The sequence below is a fragment of the Gobius niger genome (assembly GCF_951799975.1).
Source record: "Gobius niger genome assembly, chromosome: 16".
Lineage (NCBI taxonomy): Eukaryota > Metazoa > Chordata > Actinopteri > Gobiiformes > Gobiidae > Gobius > Gobius niger.
In genome coordinates, this window is record NC_136867.1 from 12,847,156 (window position 1) to 12,864,021 (window position 16,866).

The following is a 16,866-nucleotide window of genomic DNA, read 5'->3' on the forward strand; positions in this document are numbered from 1 at the left end:
CACGGTTGTTGTGGCAGGGGAAAGAGACTGCGTGAGGAAAGCATGGGCACTTTATAGACCGTGCGCTACGGAGGAAATAGTGGTCAGGGTCAAACATAGGTGGGGGGGAAAACACGCGCTGTAAAAGAGAGCGCGCATTGCGTCCTAACAACTCCCCATAGCTCCCCACAGCGACATCTGTGTACAATCCAAAGACCACCAGTGATATTATACATGTAGCTATATCATTCAGTACTTTTTACTTCAACTTGAGTAATATTGTAGTAAAGTATAGTCTGTCTTTAACTCTTACTTGAGTAAAAAACAAACAAATTGTTATTGTGCCACTAAAAGAACATTTTTCAAAGTTACAGAAGCTACACAGACCAAAAATATCCTGTCACAACTGAAACATAAATCAGACTTTTACACTCAAACAGTTACTCAGTACTATTTGGGTAAACGTGTTACCTGTACTTGAGGAGAATTAGGCTATTTCAAGTAACGTTATTACTTTGAGCAAATGTTGCTCAAATGACAGGACAAATGACATGACATGTTGGCTACAATCCTCCTCTGCACATGTAGGCTACTCTAACCTTAAAACAAGAGGCTACAACTTTACTAATCCAGTTTACAGCTTCATGCGTATTAGCCACTTCAGCGGAACGTGCCACTCTCTCCAAACCCAGCTATGGTCAGTTGATTCCTATCTCCGATTATTTATTTTCCCAGACCTTATTCGGGGAAATATCTTCAGCAGTCTGCCTTTTTTATTAACAGTTAAAACAAGCATGGCAGCATTCCTCTTAGCGCTATAGGTTCATACTCTTTGGTTTGCTCAAGCAAGCTGTCCCGACCGACATACAAGATCAAGTTGGACCTGGAGTAGATGGTTTTAGAGAGTTTTGAATCTACCACATCTCCCCTCGGTCAGTTTGGAGTTGACACACGAAGCCTGGCTGATTTATGATTAGTCGTCTGTACCTGTACGCCACCCCCCAAAGAGGCGGGGCGCTTAAGGTTTGTGGGCGGAGCCTCACCAAAGGTGGGCGGAAGTAAGAACTGTCCGCACGCAGGTGAACCAAGAGTCGATCGACTTCTGCACAAAAAGCTGTTTAAAAACAGCTAGAAATGATATTTTTACTAAGTCAACCATAGTATTTTACTAGGGACACATCGTCACCATGCCGTATCTAGGTAAGTTTAATGCTTTAATGACGTATTTTACTTGAAAAGCTTTCAAATCTAATGGCTAATATTGACTGACAAAGTTTTTAGGCGTGGTCTAGGCTGTTGTAAACGGATAGCTTCATGTCATTGTTATAGCAGTGTTACTACACTACAGAAAGATCTCTGTATGAAGACATTGAAAGAATGAAATGAATGAATGAGATAAATGTTCAAATCAGACTTTTGCCAACAGCACTTAATGAGAATAATGTGGTCTGTGAAATCTGTGAACCTGCCCTCTTTCCAGAGGTAGGCCGGGCAGGTACCTAAATGTGTGGACATTCCACCCGGTGCATTGTCCCCTTCAGTTTAGGGTCTTGTGGACCTGGATGAGCTAAATGCCCTACAGTCTCCAGAGATCAGGTCTCAGTGGTTTACACAGAGTGCTATTAAAGGATGTGTTAACCGCAATCTTCTCCATCTGCAGGGGTCAGAGATGATTGTGGTAATTGCCTCTTTTCAAATTGTCATGGTGCAAAGATTTCGTACACTATTTTTTAATATATATTTGGAATGTATCACAGCTTGAAAGACTATTGTCCATAGACTGATTACATTCACGTAGTCTATTATTCATTTCTTCAATAGGAGTATGCTGTGCCAACCTCAAGGACAACAAGGCCCTGATGAAAATGGGTCTGGGTCTGGTACTTGTGGGTCATATCAACTTCCTTCTTGGTGCACTGGTCCATGGAGCGGTGTTGAGGCACATCAATGTCCACCATCAGGCGCGCACTATGGTGTACGCTATCTCCAATGTGATTGCTTTAGTGGCTGGATTGTTTGTAAGTTGGCCAGTATTTGTAATAACCATAGCCTTGTTTATTCATTTGTTATTGTGTTGTAGGAATTATGAGTAGGGAATGCATTTATATGATTTTGAATATTTATTAATAGAAAATGTATTTGCATGATTTAGACTGCTACATAATGGGACAGATATCATTAAGAGTGCCCTGTGGTCTCTGAACATACTTCAGCCGTCTATACGTATTTTCTTATATTCTACAGGGGATCATTAATGGAATAATAACCATTGTACTGTCCAAAAACAAGAGAAACAGGATCCTAGTAAGTGACCTTTCCCTTCTTATTGGCACAGAGCCTTGTCATTTGCAGCTCATGCTTGAACATGTCTTGTTTAATGCTAGTGCCAATTCAGGCATACATTGAAGTTCAATTTGTATACTGTCAAAGTCGTAATTGGGTTCTTCAAATGTCTCTTGTATTTTCAGAAGTGGGTCCTGTTGGTCTTCAGTTTCATGGTGGGACTTCTGGCTATTGCCTCTGCCATTGGTTTGAGTGTTTCCATGGTACAGGCGATTATTCATAAAGGGAAAAGCCTGCTAACACACTGCAATTCTAAGGACAATATTGGCTCTGCAAGCATCACATATGAATGCCCCTTTGACCCCACTCGTTTATATGTATGTAAATATTTCTACTGGGTTATTGTGACATTACGTTGAGTTTATGTTGTGATATTTTCTCAGGCGACAACACTCATTCTGTGGGTGCCTCTAATCGTCATATCAGTGGTGGAAGCGGTTTTTGCCTTTCGTTGCTTTGCTGTGTGCACATCGTCGCTTTACCTCTGTCCATGCAGGAAAAGGCCACTGCTGGCTAGAAGGGTAAATTACTTTTTGTCATCAGAATGTCTACCTTCTAAGGCACAACCATGTTTTCTATTAATAACCTACTGTATTTGGGGTTTGTATCATTACAGATTCGCATTGAGCAAAGTCTTGAATCTCCACCTGCACCTTCGCCTGACGCAGAGCCTGCAGAAGAACATGAACTACTGGACAGGGCGACTACAGTGGCTCAGAGTGACTGGCTCTAAACTAGAGAGAGGCTCAACACAATACGAGGATGTACACTGCTAGACCCATGCATATAAAACACAGCACCTCAGACGAGCTTCTATAATGTGCCTGTTACAACATGTAATCCCTCCACTTGACTATTACAAGTGGCAACTTTTATATGTGAATTCACTGAAATATGCTGTGTGTGTGATTTTTATTTCCAAGAATGTTTTGTGTTGACTTTTTTTATGATGTATTATAATGTACACGCCTGTTTCATTTATTACAGTGAACCAAACCTACTTGTGTAACAGTTTTAATTGGTGTTTACACACTTGTAACACACTTCTGGATGGTGAAGGAGTAAAAATATATACAATATACAAATTCACCCTCCGTAAGACGCCTTCAGTGCAATCCTAATTTAAAGATTGCCCAAAAAATTAGTAGACAATATTAACATACTAAAGTTACCAGTTAAAAAAAAAAAAAACACTATAAAACTACCGTAAAATAGGGATGTACTTTTTACCCAACATGAGAATGTGTACACAACATAATTATGCTTGAACATTGTGTTCAGACATAAGAAATGAGTTTCACGTGTACAAGCATGCTTCCAACTATACTATATATTGACAAGGCACAGGACAAAAGTAGGAATAAAAAGGCAAATATCTACGTTTTAAATAACTTAAATCCGTTTGATACATAAACACTAACCAATTTTTACAGTTGTTCCACAAGAAAAAGCCTCATAGGATACAAAAGCAGAGAAAGTATATTTTAAAAAAACAATTTCACCTGGGTCCAAAATGTTCTAAACAAGTCCTAAAAAATTGTTCTGGGATCGTATTCCCATTAAGTAAACAAAGGGTCAGTCCGTTAATACTTTCCAAAGCGATTGCATGGAAAAGGAAAGGGAAAAACAGTCCAAGGAGATTCCACTGGTGTCACAGGATGCTAACTGAGACTTCATGGTGTTTTCGATTCCTCTTTGGGCCTAAAGCAAGACACAGATAGAAACTGTTACGCTGTGGCCTTGAAAGATTTCTAAACAGCCATTTATTTACTCACTTTGAAGTGTCCATTTTCTCATCCTCTGGCACTTTCTCTTCTTCTTTTACTTCTGTCATCAAACACATTTACATCGGATCGGTCACCGTCACGTAATAATGCAACTGGACATATTTCTGAATGATTGGTTGAAAAAATAATAAAAATGAGTAGATACCTGCTGTTTCCTCCTCACCTTTCTTCTCCTTTTCTTCTCCCTCTTTCTCGCCTTCGGTTTTGGGTCGTTTGGGTTTCTTGTAGCTCGCAACATTCCTGCGGCCTCCTTCGCCCTCATCTTCGGAGTCGGAGAACTCTTCTTCACACGCTATCCGCTTGTCATGGGCGCGAACTACAAAAACCAGGATCAAATAAGTAAAAGCTAGGGCTAACATAGTGGTTTCAAAATGTCATGGGTCGCAGTATCTATATTCTATAAATGTTCTGAGCTGTGTAACATCTGATTACTTGATATGCGTTTGTTGGGATCCTCTTCCTCTTCATCTCCGCTGTCTTCCTGCACGGCGTCTTCAGGAATGGCCTGCATCTGCACTCCTGGGGCGTGAGGTAGCATGCGCAAGTTCTCAAACAATCGCTGCCTGAAGAAGAAAAACATTGTTCTCAAATTACAAACAAAGTATCAACTCATCCCATAACTACATAGTTCATTTTGTGCTCACTTGATTTTCTCCAGGTAGTCGTTGGTGTTTTGGTTGGTCATGTTGGAGGGGCTGATGTGCAGCTTGAAGTCTGGTCCAAAGTATTCAAAGTAATCGTTGTATGGGAGCTCTGCGAAGATATATTAGTTACCCGATTGTTGAATGTATTGTAGTACAATGCTTTAAAAAGTTACAAGAATCTTTAAAATACCATTAGGGATAGAAGCATCGAGCGCAACAGCAGTCTCGTACGTCCAACAACGTGCCACATTGCGAATAGTGTAACCTCCTCCACCCAGCATTAGCAAAGGAAGGTTAAAGCTCTTCATGTATTCCACACATTTGGCATGTCCTGAGAACACACAATTGTCAGTCGAAACAAATGAAAGGTAATAGCAGTGTTGTAGAAAGAAGATTTACCTTTAATGGTAAGGTTGAAGCAGCCAAGTCGGTCTCCGGACAGCGAGTCTGCCCCACATTGAAGAACTACAGCACTGGGCTGGTACATCTCCATCACTTTGGCCATGATCTGCAAGCGAAAACACCTTAGTCACATTACATGTATCAATGTGTCCTTGCATGAGGAAAACGATTCACTTACTGGTTTGAAAATGGCCTCGTAAGACTCATCATCAATGCCATCCCTCAGTGGGTAATTCACGGCGTAATATTTTCCCTTACCAGCACCAATATCCTGCAGAAAGCCACATAAACAACACACGTCAGATAATGTTTACAGTGCTTGATAACTGTGGGAGAATAGAGGCATGAAGCTTACTCTCAAGTCACCAGTGCCGGGAAAATACTCTCCGTATTTGTGAAAGGACACAGTCATGACACGGTCTGTTGTGTAGAAGGCTTCCTCCACGCCATCACCATGGTGGATATCAATATCAATGTACAGAACTCTTTGATGGTATCTAAAGACACACAAGAAAAAAAAAACACATTTTCACATTAGAATAAAGCCAAAGAGTGTGCTATACAGATGTAACCAGGCTTGTTTGCTCACTTCAGTAACTCCAGGATTGCTAGGACAATGTCATTGACGTAGCAAAACCCAGAGGCTTCAGACTTCTTGGCATGGTGCAGACCTCCAGCCCAGTTGATGGCGATGTCTGTCTGTTGCTTGTTCAGTTTTACAGCACCGGCTAAATACAAGAAGATTATCAGATGAAAACCTGGAATTAAGTCATTAATAAAGGGAGGCCATAACAAACTTACCAACTGAGCCCCCTCCTGAGAGCTGACAGAACTCAAATAGACCATCAAAAACAGGACAGTCTTCCCCCACGTTGACTAAATAGGAGGAAAAAACAAAAGAAAAGAAAAGTCAGAAGTCCTGCTGTCTGAATCAGAAGAATGAACGTTGCATCTTTGGTCAACTTACACCTCTGCATTTGTTTGCTATACTCCGACATGTTGTCTGGACGGATGGAACGCAGGAATTTGATATAGTCATCACTGTGATATTTGGTCATCTCTTCTCCACTGGCTTTGTGTGGGCGCTAGAAGAAGAGGAAGAAGGGTTAGTTATCGTACTAAAGCTTAAATGAGACTCAACAACAAACACTAAAATAAAACGCTATTGTACTTACATAAATTTCCATCTTCCTGTACAGACCATAGTTCAGTAACAGGTTGTGGGTCATACGGATTCTGTGTGGTTTCATGGGGTGACCCTGGCCGTAGTAGTAATTTCCGACGTCACCTTAAAAAAAAAAAAAAAAAAAAAAGACAAACAAATAAAATACAATTAATTATTGCACTTAAACGAATTTATGCGAAGTATAAAAACACAATAAATAAGTAAGTACGGAAAGTCTGTTTTACGCAGACTGTAATGCTCCAGAAACTGAGCGTATTCTACCATTTTCAGAAGACGTCGTTGGCGTTAATTACGACGGCACCAAGTAATACAAATTATATTAATGAGTAGTTCACCGGCTGCATTGTGAGATCATCCACCAAAAGTTGTGATATCAAGACTTTTCTACAAAACGGGTTGTACGTATAACTACAATTTTCCATTTGATGCCATGCACCGCAGAGAATGATGAAGCGAGCGAGCTAGCTAGGTTAGCAACCGTGCAGGTTAGCAAAATGCAAAATAAACTCAAGTCTTTCATTGCACCATTTCCCAGCTTCAGCTCATCGGTGAAATTATTGCATACATGGCGACACGCGTAAGTACGTACCGTCATAGTAGTAGCAAACTTTTTTCTTTGTTCCTTGTGAAGTAAGCGCCATTTTAGTCCCTTTAGCAGCTTCCAGCGCACACCGCACACACCGTGAGACAACAGCGACAAGAGGCGGATCGTATCAGGTCCGTACAAATATGAGGAATGTGCTGCCGGCCTTGGCCAGTAGATGTCGCCAGAGTCCGCCTGTCGGTCGGTCACAAACAACTTTGCACAGCAGCCAGCCACAGATCACGAATTTAATGATTTTATTTAGTTAGTTTTTTTTGTCTGTCATAGCAGCTTACATTTTGATGTGTAACTGTTCATATAACAACCTCAAATTCAAAGAAACAATGTAAAAATACACATGTCTTTATTTAAAAAAGAAAAAAAAAAAGAAAAAAAAGTCATGACAAAGCAATCAAGCAATGATATGCCAGCTCTAGATCTTTTGGCAATATGTTGATAGGATATACAAAAATGTCAACAATAATTAAGAAAATGAAATATACAAGTCCTTGTCCTCTTGTCTTGGTAGGCTATTCCTGGTATTGCCTCTCTGTTGAAGTGAAGAAATCCTCCAAAACATTTCTCAGATATTCAAATGTGGGCCTGTCCTCTGGTGTTTCTTTCCAGCACATGTGCATAACGTCGTAGAGAGCATCGGGACACTCATCTGGCCTTGGCATTCTGTATCCTCGCTCCAAGTTCTGGATGACTTCTGGGTTGGACATGCCTGTTAAAAAAAGAAAAAATCGGTATTATAACAACAACACTTTACAGGCTACAACAAACAAAGTAAGTTCATGTGCATTTATTTACAAAACATTTAAATTTGTTCAGAAAATCACATCATACCAGGGTAGGGAATGCGTCCATATGTCACTGTTTCAGTTAGCAGGATCCCAAATGACCACACATCAGATTTAATGGTAAAAGTACCATAATTTATAGCTTCTGGAGCAGTCCACTTGATTGGAAACTTTGCACCTAAAATGATTAATGAGGACATACAATGAGACATGATGCACTCTCCTCTTCTAAGATGTAATGCTTTGGGCCGTAACAATGAAGATTGTTATTTTTACCCTCTCTGGCGGTGTACTCATTGTCTTCAATAAGTCTTGCAAGTCCAAAGTCAGCCACTTTGCAGATGAGTTCTTGATTAACCAGGATATTTGCAGCTCGTAGATCTCGATGGATGTAATTTCTCTGTTCAATGAAGGACATTCCATCTGCCACCTGCAGGGGGACACAACAGACAAGCCCTTAGTACACACTCAGTCTGATGATTTACAGACTGACTATGTGTGGATTGATGAGAACCAACAGCAGGGTGTTAGCCACTTCCATAGGTCAGTTTCTATTCTACATACAGTACTCCGCCCAGGTTCGCAGCTTTCTGCACTCGGTACCAGCTCTGGTAACAGATGTTTCCTGAGACAAAAAAACGCTCCTCATCTTTTCATTGTGAAGAGAATTTACCCTTCAACACAATATTCGATTTATTCCCTGTAATGATTCCTGTGGGACTGAAATTCAAAGTGTTGGGACAAGATAATCTTTTGTGCCTGCATATCTAGCGTTTCAGTTTAGGTAGGTCAGTGGTTTACATTTCAAACTTAAGAATCTGGCACTGAGGTGTCTTTGGCCTAAGGTCCTGTCATAAGACTGTGATGTAAAAGAAAAATAACACCTCTTTACAAATGAAGTGTTTGAAAGTTGCTTTGGAACATGTATCTTGGTATCTCTTAGTGGCCTGACTGCTGGAATACGCTACAAGCATTTGTTGTTATAAGATTGTAGATTATGATCATGTTACAATAAGTATTTCTGTATCAATTTTAGAGGTTTTTTATATGATAGATCCACAAATGTTATACTGTACCTAATCAATCAATTATAGAGACAACGTCCAGCATCCTACCGTATTTATCAAACCATATCACAAAGGGTTAGATCAACAATAGTTCCAGGCTCCAACATATATAAAAATCTTTCTGGCTCTTAAATATTGTGGAGTCGTCTGAAACCCAGCAATATCTATCAGTCAAAGTATTGCTCCGTAGAAACAATTGTACATACACTTTAAATGCTGCCTGTGCAAGAAAGCAGCTTAGAGGCTAGATTTTTTTTGTACATGTTTGGCCGCAAAGCTTTGTCAAAATCTGCTGCTCTTGGGTGAGCAAAGACGTCAAAAGATTTGCATACCCAGACGTGAAGAATTGCTCGGCCCTTTTATGTTGCGAATACCTTACTGTCTTTCTTCCTGTGGTTGTATTTTCCATTCTCACATTCACACACCCGCAATGCATCTCGGTAAAGACTGCACAAACCATTGGCCTGTGTTGTTGCATAGTTTTGGTCTCAGAGTTTTGGTGGGTCTTCTGCTCTGGAAATGTGCTGCTTGCGCTCATCGGTAGCTTTGTTCCAAAAATAGAACATGGAACATGAGATGCAAAAAGATTTACCTGTGAGGCCATATCTATCAGCACGTTTATGCTCAAGCTGTTTCCTTCTGGTGTTTTCAAGAAATCCACAAGACTGCCTGCAAACAAAAGTCACAAGTTGTTGTTTTTACTTTCCTTTTAATATCACATTGTGTCTTGGATCCCTTTTGACAAAATCATGACCTTTATTCAAGGATATAAATAAACAAGGTTGGACTCAAAGGCTCATATCAGACTCAGTCAAAGTGATGCATTATTTGTGACAGCAAGGACCACTTCCTGTGACTTTTGGTTAAATTAGATTAGCAGGAGACAATACCCAGCACATAAGTTAAATCTAAGGAAGCACTGAAAAAAAAAGAACATCTGTGCCAGGAAAGAGGAGGCTTTCACTCTCAAGACTTGCTTTTGAAGTGAAGAGCCATAGAAGCCCTTTTTTTTGTCAAGATCATAAAGGAACACTGAACTGACACGCCTGAAACATCTTTGTCCTCCCTCATAATAAAGCAGAGTCTAATTGAAGAGATGGGAACTCTGAGCCATCTTTTATATTTGTTGAAATGACAACAGAAGCGGTTATTGTGTCCTGTGCACACAAGGGGCCCGGACAAAGAGGCAGCCTCATAGGACCACTGTCACTGGCCTACGGGTCACTCTGAGCAAACTGGACAAAGGCACTCTATTCACCTCTGCTGCCATGGTCACAGTGTACTGCAACATTACAGGAGTATCAAAACTATTTATTACCTCTCTTCTGCTTGGCACAGTTTTATTATATCAGTCCTTTATTCAACCAGGAAAGTCCCAATGAGATATATCAAAATCCCATTTTTAGAGGCGTCCTGACCCCAGATGGGAAGCTATTGTACATGTTTTTTAGTAGTAGGACTCCCTGAGGAAACCTACGTGCACACTCCACAAAGAAAGGCGTCACCCAAAGTCAGTGTAATGTTTTGGAGTCATAGTTGGAGCGCCACCAAAAATGCGTGTTTGAGCAAGTTTGAGAAAATAATGATAGGAATATGACAGGGCCTGGGCATTTCCAAAACGACAGATGACATAGTTTTAGAGATGGGAATGGCTGCTGTGGCCAATATCTGTCAAAAGTGGTCCAAGGTAGGAACAGAGTCGATCCTTGTGGGGAGTGAAGGGAGGACGGGCTCGTCTTTTGATCACTGTTATGGGTTCCTCATGTCAGAATGCACAGTTCAGCGTGATTTTTGTGGCGTGTATTTCTGTGGGAGCGTGAAATTATGTATCTTGCAGTTGTAAAGGTGCAGCTTTGACCAAGTTCAGTATGTACCAAAAGAAATGATTGTATCTGCCATTCCCTCATGTTATGGTCTCTCATGTGGCTTCTTACCTAATGTTGGAGTCAGTATTAGCGCGCATAGGGGTCCTGTGTATTTGCGTGTTGATCTGTCGGTGAATGTGCGTAATCGAGCCGCTGGAACGCAGCCAAGCGTCATCAGGGTGTTAGGGAACAATAAGCCGGTGCACGCTTTCCCTTTTCACACCCCTCCCTCATAGACCAGGAGGCTCCCTCCTCACGTCAGTAAACACGTTTGGATGGGGCACGCGAAGCAAGACAAAGTTCATGTTTGTTTGGAAACATTTTAACACGGCCCTGTGAATAGAGGAGTGAGGAAGATCTATACAGAGGCCATTAAAACTATATAAAACTTGTATAAAACAGCATTTGCTCATCCTTGATGTGTTAACTCTTATTTTCTCTATTGCTTTTGCTCTATTGCTCTTTAACCCAGGGTCTATTCTTTCTTTTATTCATATATTTTTTGGTGGATTTGGACTAAATATTTCCTACTATTCCATCCTGGGACAGAAGCAAATATTACATCAAATGTTTAGTCTTAAAATTTACTGGAAATGACCCCGTTGAATAGGACATCATTCCTTTTTAAATGCTATTGTATTTTTGGAAGGGAATATTTTTACACTTCTCACATCAAATCAAAAACACTCAAAGACCTATGCAGCCATGATTATAATCAAAGCATATTTCCCCTAAATACCAACAATGTGTCCCCGGTTATACTTGGATTTCATTGTTTGACAGTGCCAAGCCAAAGGTATTGACACACCTTTTGGCACTCCGTGTCCAATACTAAAATCAACAAGTTTGATCCTGAAACTATGGCTCAATGCTGGCTAAATCCCTCTCACTGTGTGGGCTTACCCTCTCTACACAGTCTGGTGGGAGATTAAGCAGGTCTGACGCATGTGAAGCAAGCCCAGACATATTTGAGTTGAAGTTTGCATGATTGCAAAGAAATGACCTAATTATTTTTTTCCTCCTCTTGGAAATACTCATTCAACACGCTTTTGCTTGTACTTCTCTTTTCCTTTGAAGTTGAAGCAAGTATAGTTTTTGACTCACCATTTTCCATGAACTCTGTGACAATGCAAATTGGCTCCTGGCTAACCACAGCAAAAAGGCGGACCAGGCGCTTGTGCTGGAGATTCTTCATTATATTAGCTTCAGCCAGGAAGGCCTCCACTGACATGGTGCCCATTTTAAGATTCTTGATAGCCACCTTTCGATCATTGTTGTACTGGCCTGGGAACACACAATTCAACAAAGACATATTTAAGTTGGTTGAATATGAAAAGATAATATAAACACGTCAAATCTATGTACATAGTAGTACAGCAAAATGCTAATTTATTGCAAGTATAGTAAGTATGCCAAGTGGGATTAGAACAGTGAATTATGTCTTGAAATCAAGGTGCAATTCACTGTGCACATGAGGATGGAATTACATTTGTCACATGCATGTCAGGCGGTCTGAACAACCAGGTTAGCATTAAGGTTAAACATTGTACAGTGGGGGCGACTGTGGCTCAGATGTTACAGTGGGCCCTTGTCTTATTAGAGGAAGGTTCAAATCCCGGCTCCAACTGTTGCAGACTGTCTTTGGGCAAGATACTACACCTTGCCTATGTGTGAAAGCGGGGTGTGAGTGGGTTGTTGGGGGGGGGGGCATTATTGTAGATTAATAGCTGCACTTCCAACTGTCTACCCCCAGTTAGCTGTGACTCCAATACTGCCTAACTTGGAATTTGCTTAAATCAATCATTACATTTTCTATTTGATTTTGATTAATTGTGAAGCCCTACATGCTAGCACTGCATAAAGCCCGGTGTTTTTTTAAATTTAGACATACAGAAATACAATGCCCAGTCTGCAGGCAAGATTATGTTATACAAACAAAGAAGCAGGGGTTGTGTGCCCCCGTGTTTGGATCTGGTGGTGTGGTTTGTTTGGCATTTTCAGCTTTTGTTGGCAAATGAAGATGGAAAACAGAAGTGGAAAGTACCCCACTAATTGAGTAATAACAGGGTTGTGTTATGGAAGACTTCACTCCTGTGAGACCCAGTGGACATTTGTGCAAGTATTGACAATTCCTTCAGTCTACCGGATTACTTAAATTGTGGACCCATCCAGCTTTGTCAATGTTGTGTAACCCGGCTAATGCCCCCACATCATTCTGGAGTTAACCAGCTAAAGCAAGCCTGCAATTATGATTGTTTCAAGGAAACCTTTTTCTGTGTGCTCGGCAGAAAAGTTCTGGCTAATGTCTTTTTGAAATGCAGGATGTGCAACAAGCAACAAATCATCGCAGAAAAACAATATAATATACAGCATACATAAGATGAACTCCTGAGAAGTTTGAGGGTCTCTAATTTTAAGGTCCTTGCTTTATTCAGGCTTTCCAAAAATGCTTTTGGGCACCTTGCCTTTGATCATTCATAATTGAATGTAATGATATCTATGTAAAACAGATTATTAGCATTATTATTATGGGTATAAATAAATGAAGCATGACTAAAAGCTAAAAAGGACTTTGTTGAGAATGTTGGCCCTACAATATTGTCTTTGACTTTCATCTTCTTTATCTTTTTAAATTAGATCTCAGAGTAAATTACAGATTCCAGTTTCTGTGTTCTCAGTCACATGTTGCACACAGTGATCTTCTGATGCTCACCCATCCAGACTTCACCAAACTGTCCGGCTCCCAGTTTGCGTAGCTGTTTGAGAGACTCGCGTGGGATCTCCCACTCGTCCTGCCACCAAGGCTTCTGTGGCGCCCTCGACTGACACGGCTTCACCAACTTGGTGCACAATCCATCTGCAAATCCTGGTGAAAATGTCCCCCCGGTATTTAGTGTTTACTCTGAAAACAGGCAATGTTTCAATAGCAAACCCAGCAGAGGAGTTTCTACATACGCGTGTGGTGCTGCACGAGGTCTTTCAGAGAGTTAAAGGAAATCTTGGCCGTGATATAAAAGCCGCCATCGTCCATTTTGCGTATCCTGTAGTGTTTGACTTCATCACCGTTGTTTTGGTCAAAATCCCTGATAGATAATGCGTATGAACCTGCAGTAGAAGATGGAACAGTATTTCAACAGTAGAGACAAGCTGACTTTCTTACTTACTTTCAGAAAGTTAGACAAGTTAGAGCATGGGTATTAGCTTCCCAAAAGGATTTCTACATTTCTACAAAAGCCTAATGAGCCAAATTTGATTACCATCTGGGAAACACATATTTTTTCTGAACACCAAATGAATGAAACAATGAACACAATCAGTAAATAGTGTTAAGTATTACCACGACATTAAAACTATTTGAATTCTTTGCGCTGAAATATCATCTGGGCTACAAACTGTGCAAGTGTTTTCTCAAAGCAAGTTGCTCTCTGCTATTGTTAACCGGAGCTCATGGGGGAATAACGTTTGGAGAGATGTATATACCTGACCTCATTTTGTAATAACACATTATCATTGTGAGCATGGATGACGGGGATGGGTCAGATTCCAAGCTCACCTGGGGTGGTCTCGCTCTCCCGTATCATGAAGGATCCCTGGGTGTTTCCCGGAGCGAGCAGGAGCCTCATGGCATCGTTACGAGAAAGATTCCTAAAGAACCACCTGCAGCATCGAGACACAGAAACATCAAGGCTATGATCTAACCACATCCCCCATCCGGGTCTAGAGTGCAACTTTATGGTTGTCATGGTGATGAGAGACGGGCGTAGGTATATTTCCTGTATGAGTGAGTTTAGCGACGTACGGTTCAGTCTCTACTGTGTTCATGGCCACAAAGTTGAATGGGATGAAGCCCGTCTTGCCACTGGTGAGAGATTCGGCGAAATACCACTCCGGATCATCCCTGTTTGTCAAAAAAAGTAAAATATCATACTTTTGGCATCAGAAAACGCAGCTGAAGACTATTTTTCTCAAATATTTCACACCAAGTACCATCTCAAAAAACATTTGACCTCAAGATCACCTCCACCTGAACGGAGCAAATTTTCTCCAGTTTGGCTTTACCCAATCTAAAGGCTTCTTGAAAGAAAGCGTCAGAAAAGAGAAGAAGAAGAAAACAAGTACGAAAACGCAACAAAATGAACCGATGAAAGTGTGACTTAATGTGTGACGAAAAAGCCACAAAAGAACAACAAAAATGTGACAAAAACTCAACAAAGAAGCAACAAAAAAAGTGACAACAAAGGCAATGAAAGTGCGACAAAAAAGTGGCAAAAATGAGATGGAAAAAGAACCATTTAGATCCGTTTTGTCGATCTTAGCTTTCAAATGAAGCGTTACACTGGCCTATTGGCTGTAAGCTCCGGGCGAGAAGCTTTTAGATTTGGGTAAAGTTGAAGCGGAGAAAATGCACTCGGTCTTATTGAATTTTTTTATTTGGAGTAAATGTTATATTGTGTAGAAAGGTAAAAGTACGTGTGTCTTCTTGCTTACTTGTTAAGAATTTTGAGTTTGTCTCCCTTCACAAAGCCCAGGTCGCCGTCATGGGCCGGTTCATAGCTGTGCATGGCCATTGCCAGATTATCTAAAATGAAAATAACACAGACATGACATTTTAGAGCACGCACTTATCTTCGCACAATCACTTCATGAAAGTGGTGTGACAGATTACTAATTGTTTTTGTACCAGCCAAGGGCGACATGGGGGGCGACTGTGGTGAGTGATAGGGAATCCGGTCGTCCGTGTACTGATGAGAGAGCATAGGAGGGAACATTGTGAGATCGTTTTTCTGTAAGACAAAATGCGGTGTATGAAATGAACAAGGACTGCAAGTTAGCAAAAGACTTCTTTACCACTGCGGCGTAATCAACAATTTGATAAGGCGTTTAAAGGAATACACAAGTTTAATACGGCATGGGCGCTTACTGTGTTACATGATGATGGCGGGATGGGACAGTTGCAGTGCTCACAAATCTCATCCAGATTCTCGATCCAGTCACTGTCCGAGTAGTCTGAACTGCAGTTACACCCCATCCTGCTAAAAGAGGAAGAGGTCCAGCCATTGAAAAAACAATAGGGTGTAGATTTTTAATATTTTGCTCTATATGCTGTTAAGGATTTGAGAATATCATAAAATCAACAAGTGCATGTTTATATTGATTGACAATAAAGCTGCTTTTGGCTTGGGTCTTTTTTTTGGTAACATTCTAAACGTTTTCATTAGAAATAAAAGGATGCCTGTACTGCAGTGTTCACCCAATCTGGTGTAATAGTATCATTAAGTAAGAAATGACAAATAAAATGGCATTAAAATTAGGAAATGGCTGTGTTCAATGCTAATCTAATCTTGTACACGTTTGTTGAATATTGATTCTGTTCTGAAGTGTGTGCGTGTTTGTTTATTGGTTTACACTGGTCAGAACAAACTGCCTTTCTCAGGCTCACGTTCCCTGTGGTGCACTCGTATATCAGGGTCAGTGGGCTAATCGCTGCAACCACTGGTCCCAAAGGCTGGGAGCCGTGAGAAAAATCTGAAGTGGACTGACCCGGCAGTAACAACCCGAATTTCAACCACATTGAATAAATCACAGGGGGATTACCGGGCCACCAGGTTTTTTGTCATAATTAGCACTCCTATGTCTACAGCAATAAAAGTCAAGCAAACAAAGTCATCGTTTTCCAGTAAGGCTCTCTCTCTTCCTCTTTTGATAATTGACAGTCAAAGCTCTCCAACACAAAAACTGTCTAAGAGGGACAGTAGTTTATTTTCCTCTGTAACAAATATGTAGTGACTGTAGATTAACGCCTATACCTGTCAGTGTGGCTTATCAAACACACAATTGTACTTTTATGTAATTTTTTTTTTCATATCAATAATCAAATAAAAACTCAACTACAACACATTATTTGTTAGTTAGTGCAGTTTGGTTTCTGTATTAAAATTCTTATGGTTGAATGAACTTAATAATTTAATTCAAAAGAATATATCCTTCGCTCAGTGTAATTGCATTATGATCGCTTACCTTATATTAAGTGAAATAATCCAGGGTCGTCAGGAATCAGTTTATTATACAGTAAAACACTAAGTGAGTTTTCATTAGAGGAGCTTGGTGTGAAGATGTCATCATCTGCCCCTCTTATAGCTCAATGCGCATCTTCTCTGACTGTAGGAGCCCAGTGTTTCCTGTCGTTGAAAGGTTGAGGCTTACTCT

At 40.6% G+C, this 16,866-nt stretch overlaps 3 protein-coding genes across 6 annotated transcripts; 1 reads left to right on the plus strand and 2 right to left on the minus strand.

Annotated features, from left to right (window-relative positions):
• The first annotated feature begins 1,053 nt into the window (after positions 1-1,053).
• tmem54a (transmembrane protein 54a) lies at positions 1,054-3,216 on the plus strand. The gene is made up of 6 exons (XM_079573254.1): positions 1,054-1,179; positions 1,801-1,997; positions 2,224-2,283; positions 2,448-2,639; positions 2,706-2,843; positions 2,939-3,216. The coding sequence occupies exons 1-6, from the start codon at positions 1,167-1,169 to the stop codon at positions 3,053-3,055; spliced, it is 717 nt and encodes a 238-aa protein (XP_079429380.1). The 5' UTR covers positions 1,054-1,166; the 3' UTR covers positions 3,056-3,216.
• Positions 3,217-3,396: 180 nt separating this feature from the next.
• On the minus strand, positions 3,397-7,078 carry LOC306976235 (putative histone deacetylase 1-B). Of its 2 annotated transcripts, none has more exons than XM_079574133.1 (14): positions 6,931-7,078; positions 6,331-6,443; positions 6,123-6,240; positions 5,957-6,031; positions 5,745-5,883; positions 5,511-5,652; positions 5,334-5,426; positions 5,153-5,261; positions 4,944-5,084; positions 4,754-4,862; positions 4,542-4,672; positions 4,273-4,425; positions 4,098-4,149; positions 3,397-4,023 (listed from the first exon to the last, which is right to left on the minus strand). In XM_079574133.1, the coding sequence occupies exons 1-14, from the start codon at positions 6,980-6,982 to the stop codon at positions 3,996-3,998; spliced, it is 1,455 nt and encodes a 484-aa protein (XP_079430259.1). In that variant the 5' UTR covers positions 6,983-7,078; the 3' UTR covers positions 3,397-3,995. The 2 variants fall into 2 exon arrangements, with proteins under 2 accessions (XP_079430259.1, XP_079430258.1); XM_079574132.1 differs by having other exon boundaries at positions 3,401-4,023; positions 4,255-4,425.
• Positions 7,079-7,297: 219 nt separating this feature from the next.
• lck (LCK proto-oncogene, Src family tyrosine kinase) lies at positions 7,298-16,797 on the minus strand. 3 transcript variants are annotated; one of them, XM_079574159.1, is made up of 13 exons: positions 16,678-16,797; positions 15,581-15,692; positions 15,341-15,401; positions 15,148-15,238; positions 14,459-14,557; positions 14,213-14,316; positions 13,615-13,764; positions 13,373-13,525; positions 11,764-11,943; positions 9,387-9,463; positions 8,004-8,157; positions 7,774-7,905; positions 7,298-7,651 (listed from the first exon to the last, which is right to left on the minus strand). In XM_079574159.1, exons 2-13 carry the CDS (start codon positions 15,686-15,688, stop codon positions 7,455-7,457), a joined length of 1,506 nt encoding a protein of 501 aa, XP_079430285.1. In that variant the 5' UTR covers positions 15,689-15,692; positions 16,678-16,797; the 3' UTR covers positions 7,298-7,454. The 3 variants fall into 3 exon arrangements, with proteins under 3 accessions (XP_079430285.1, XP_079430283.1, XP_079430284.1); XM_079574157.1 differs by having other exon boundaries at positions 15,341-15,443; XM_079574158.1 differs by having other exon boundaries at positions 15,341-15,443; positions 15,581-15,689; positions 16,678-16,783.
• Between the last annotated feature and the right edge of the window lie 69 nt (positions 16,798-16,866).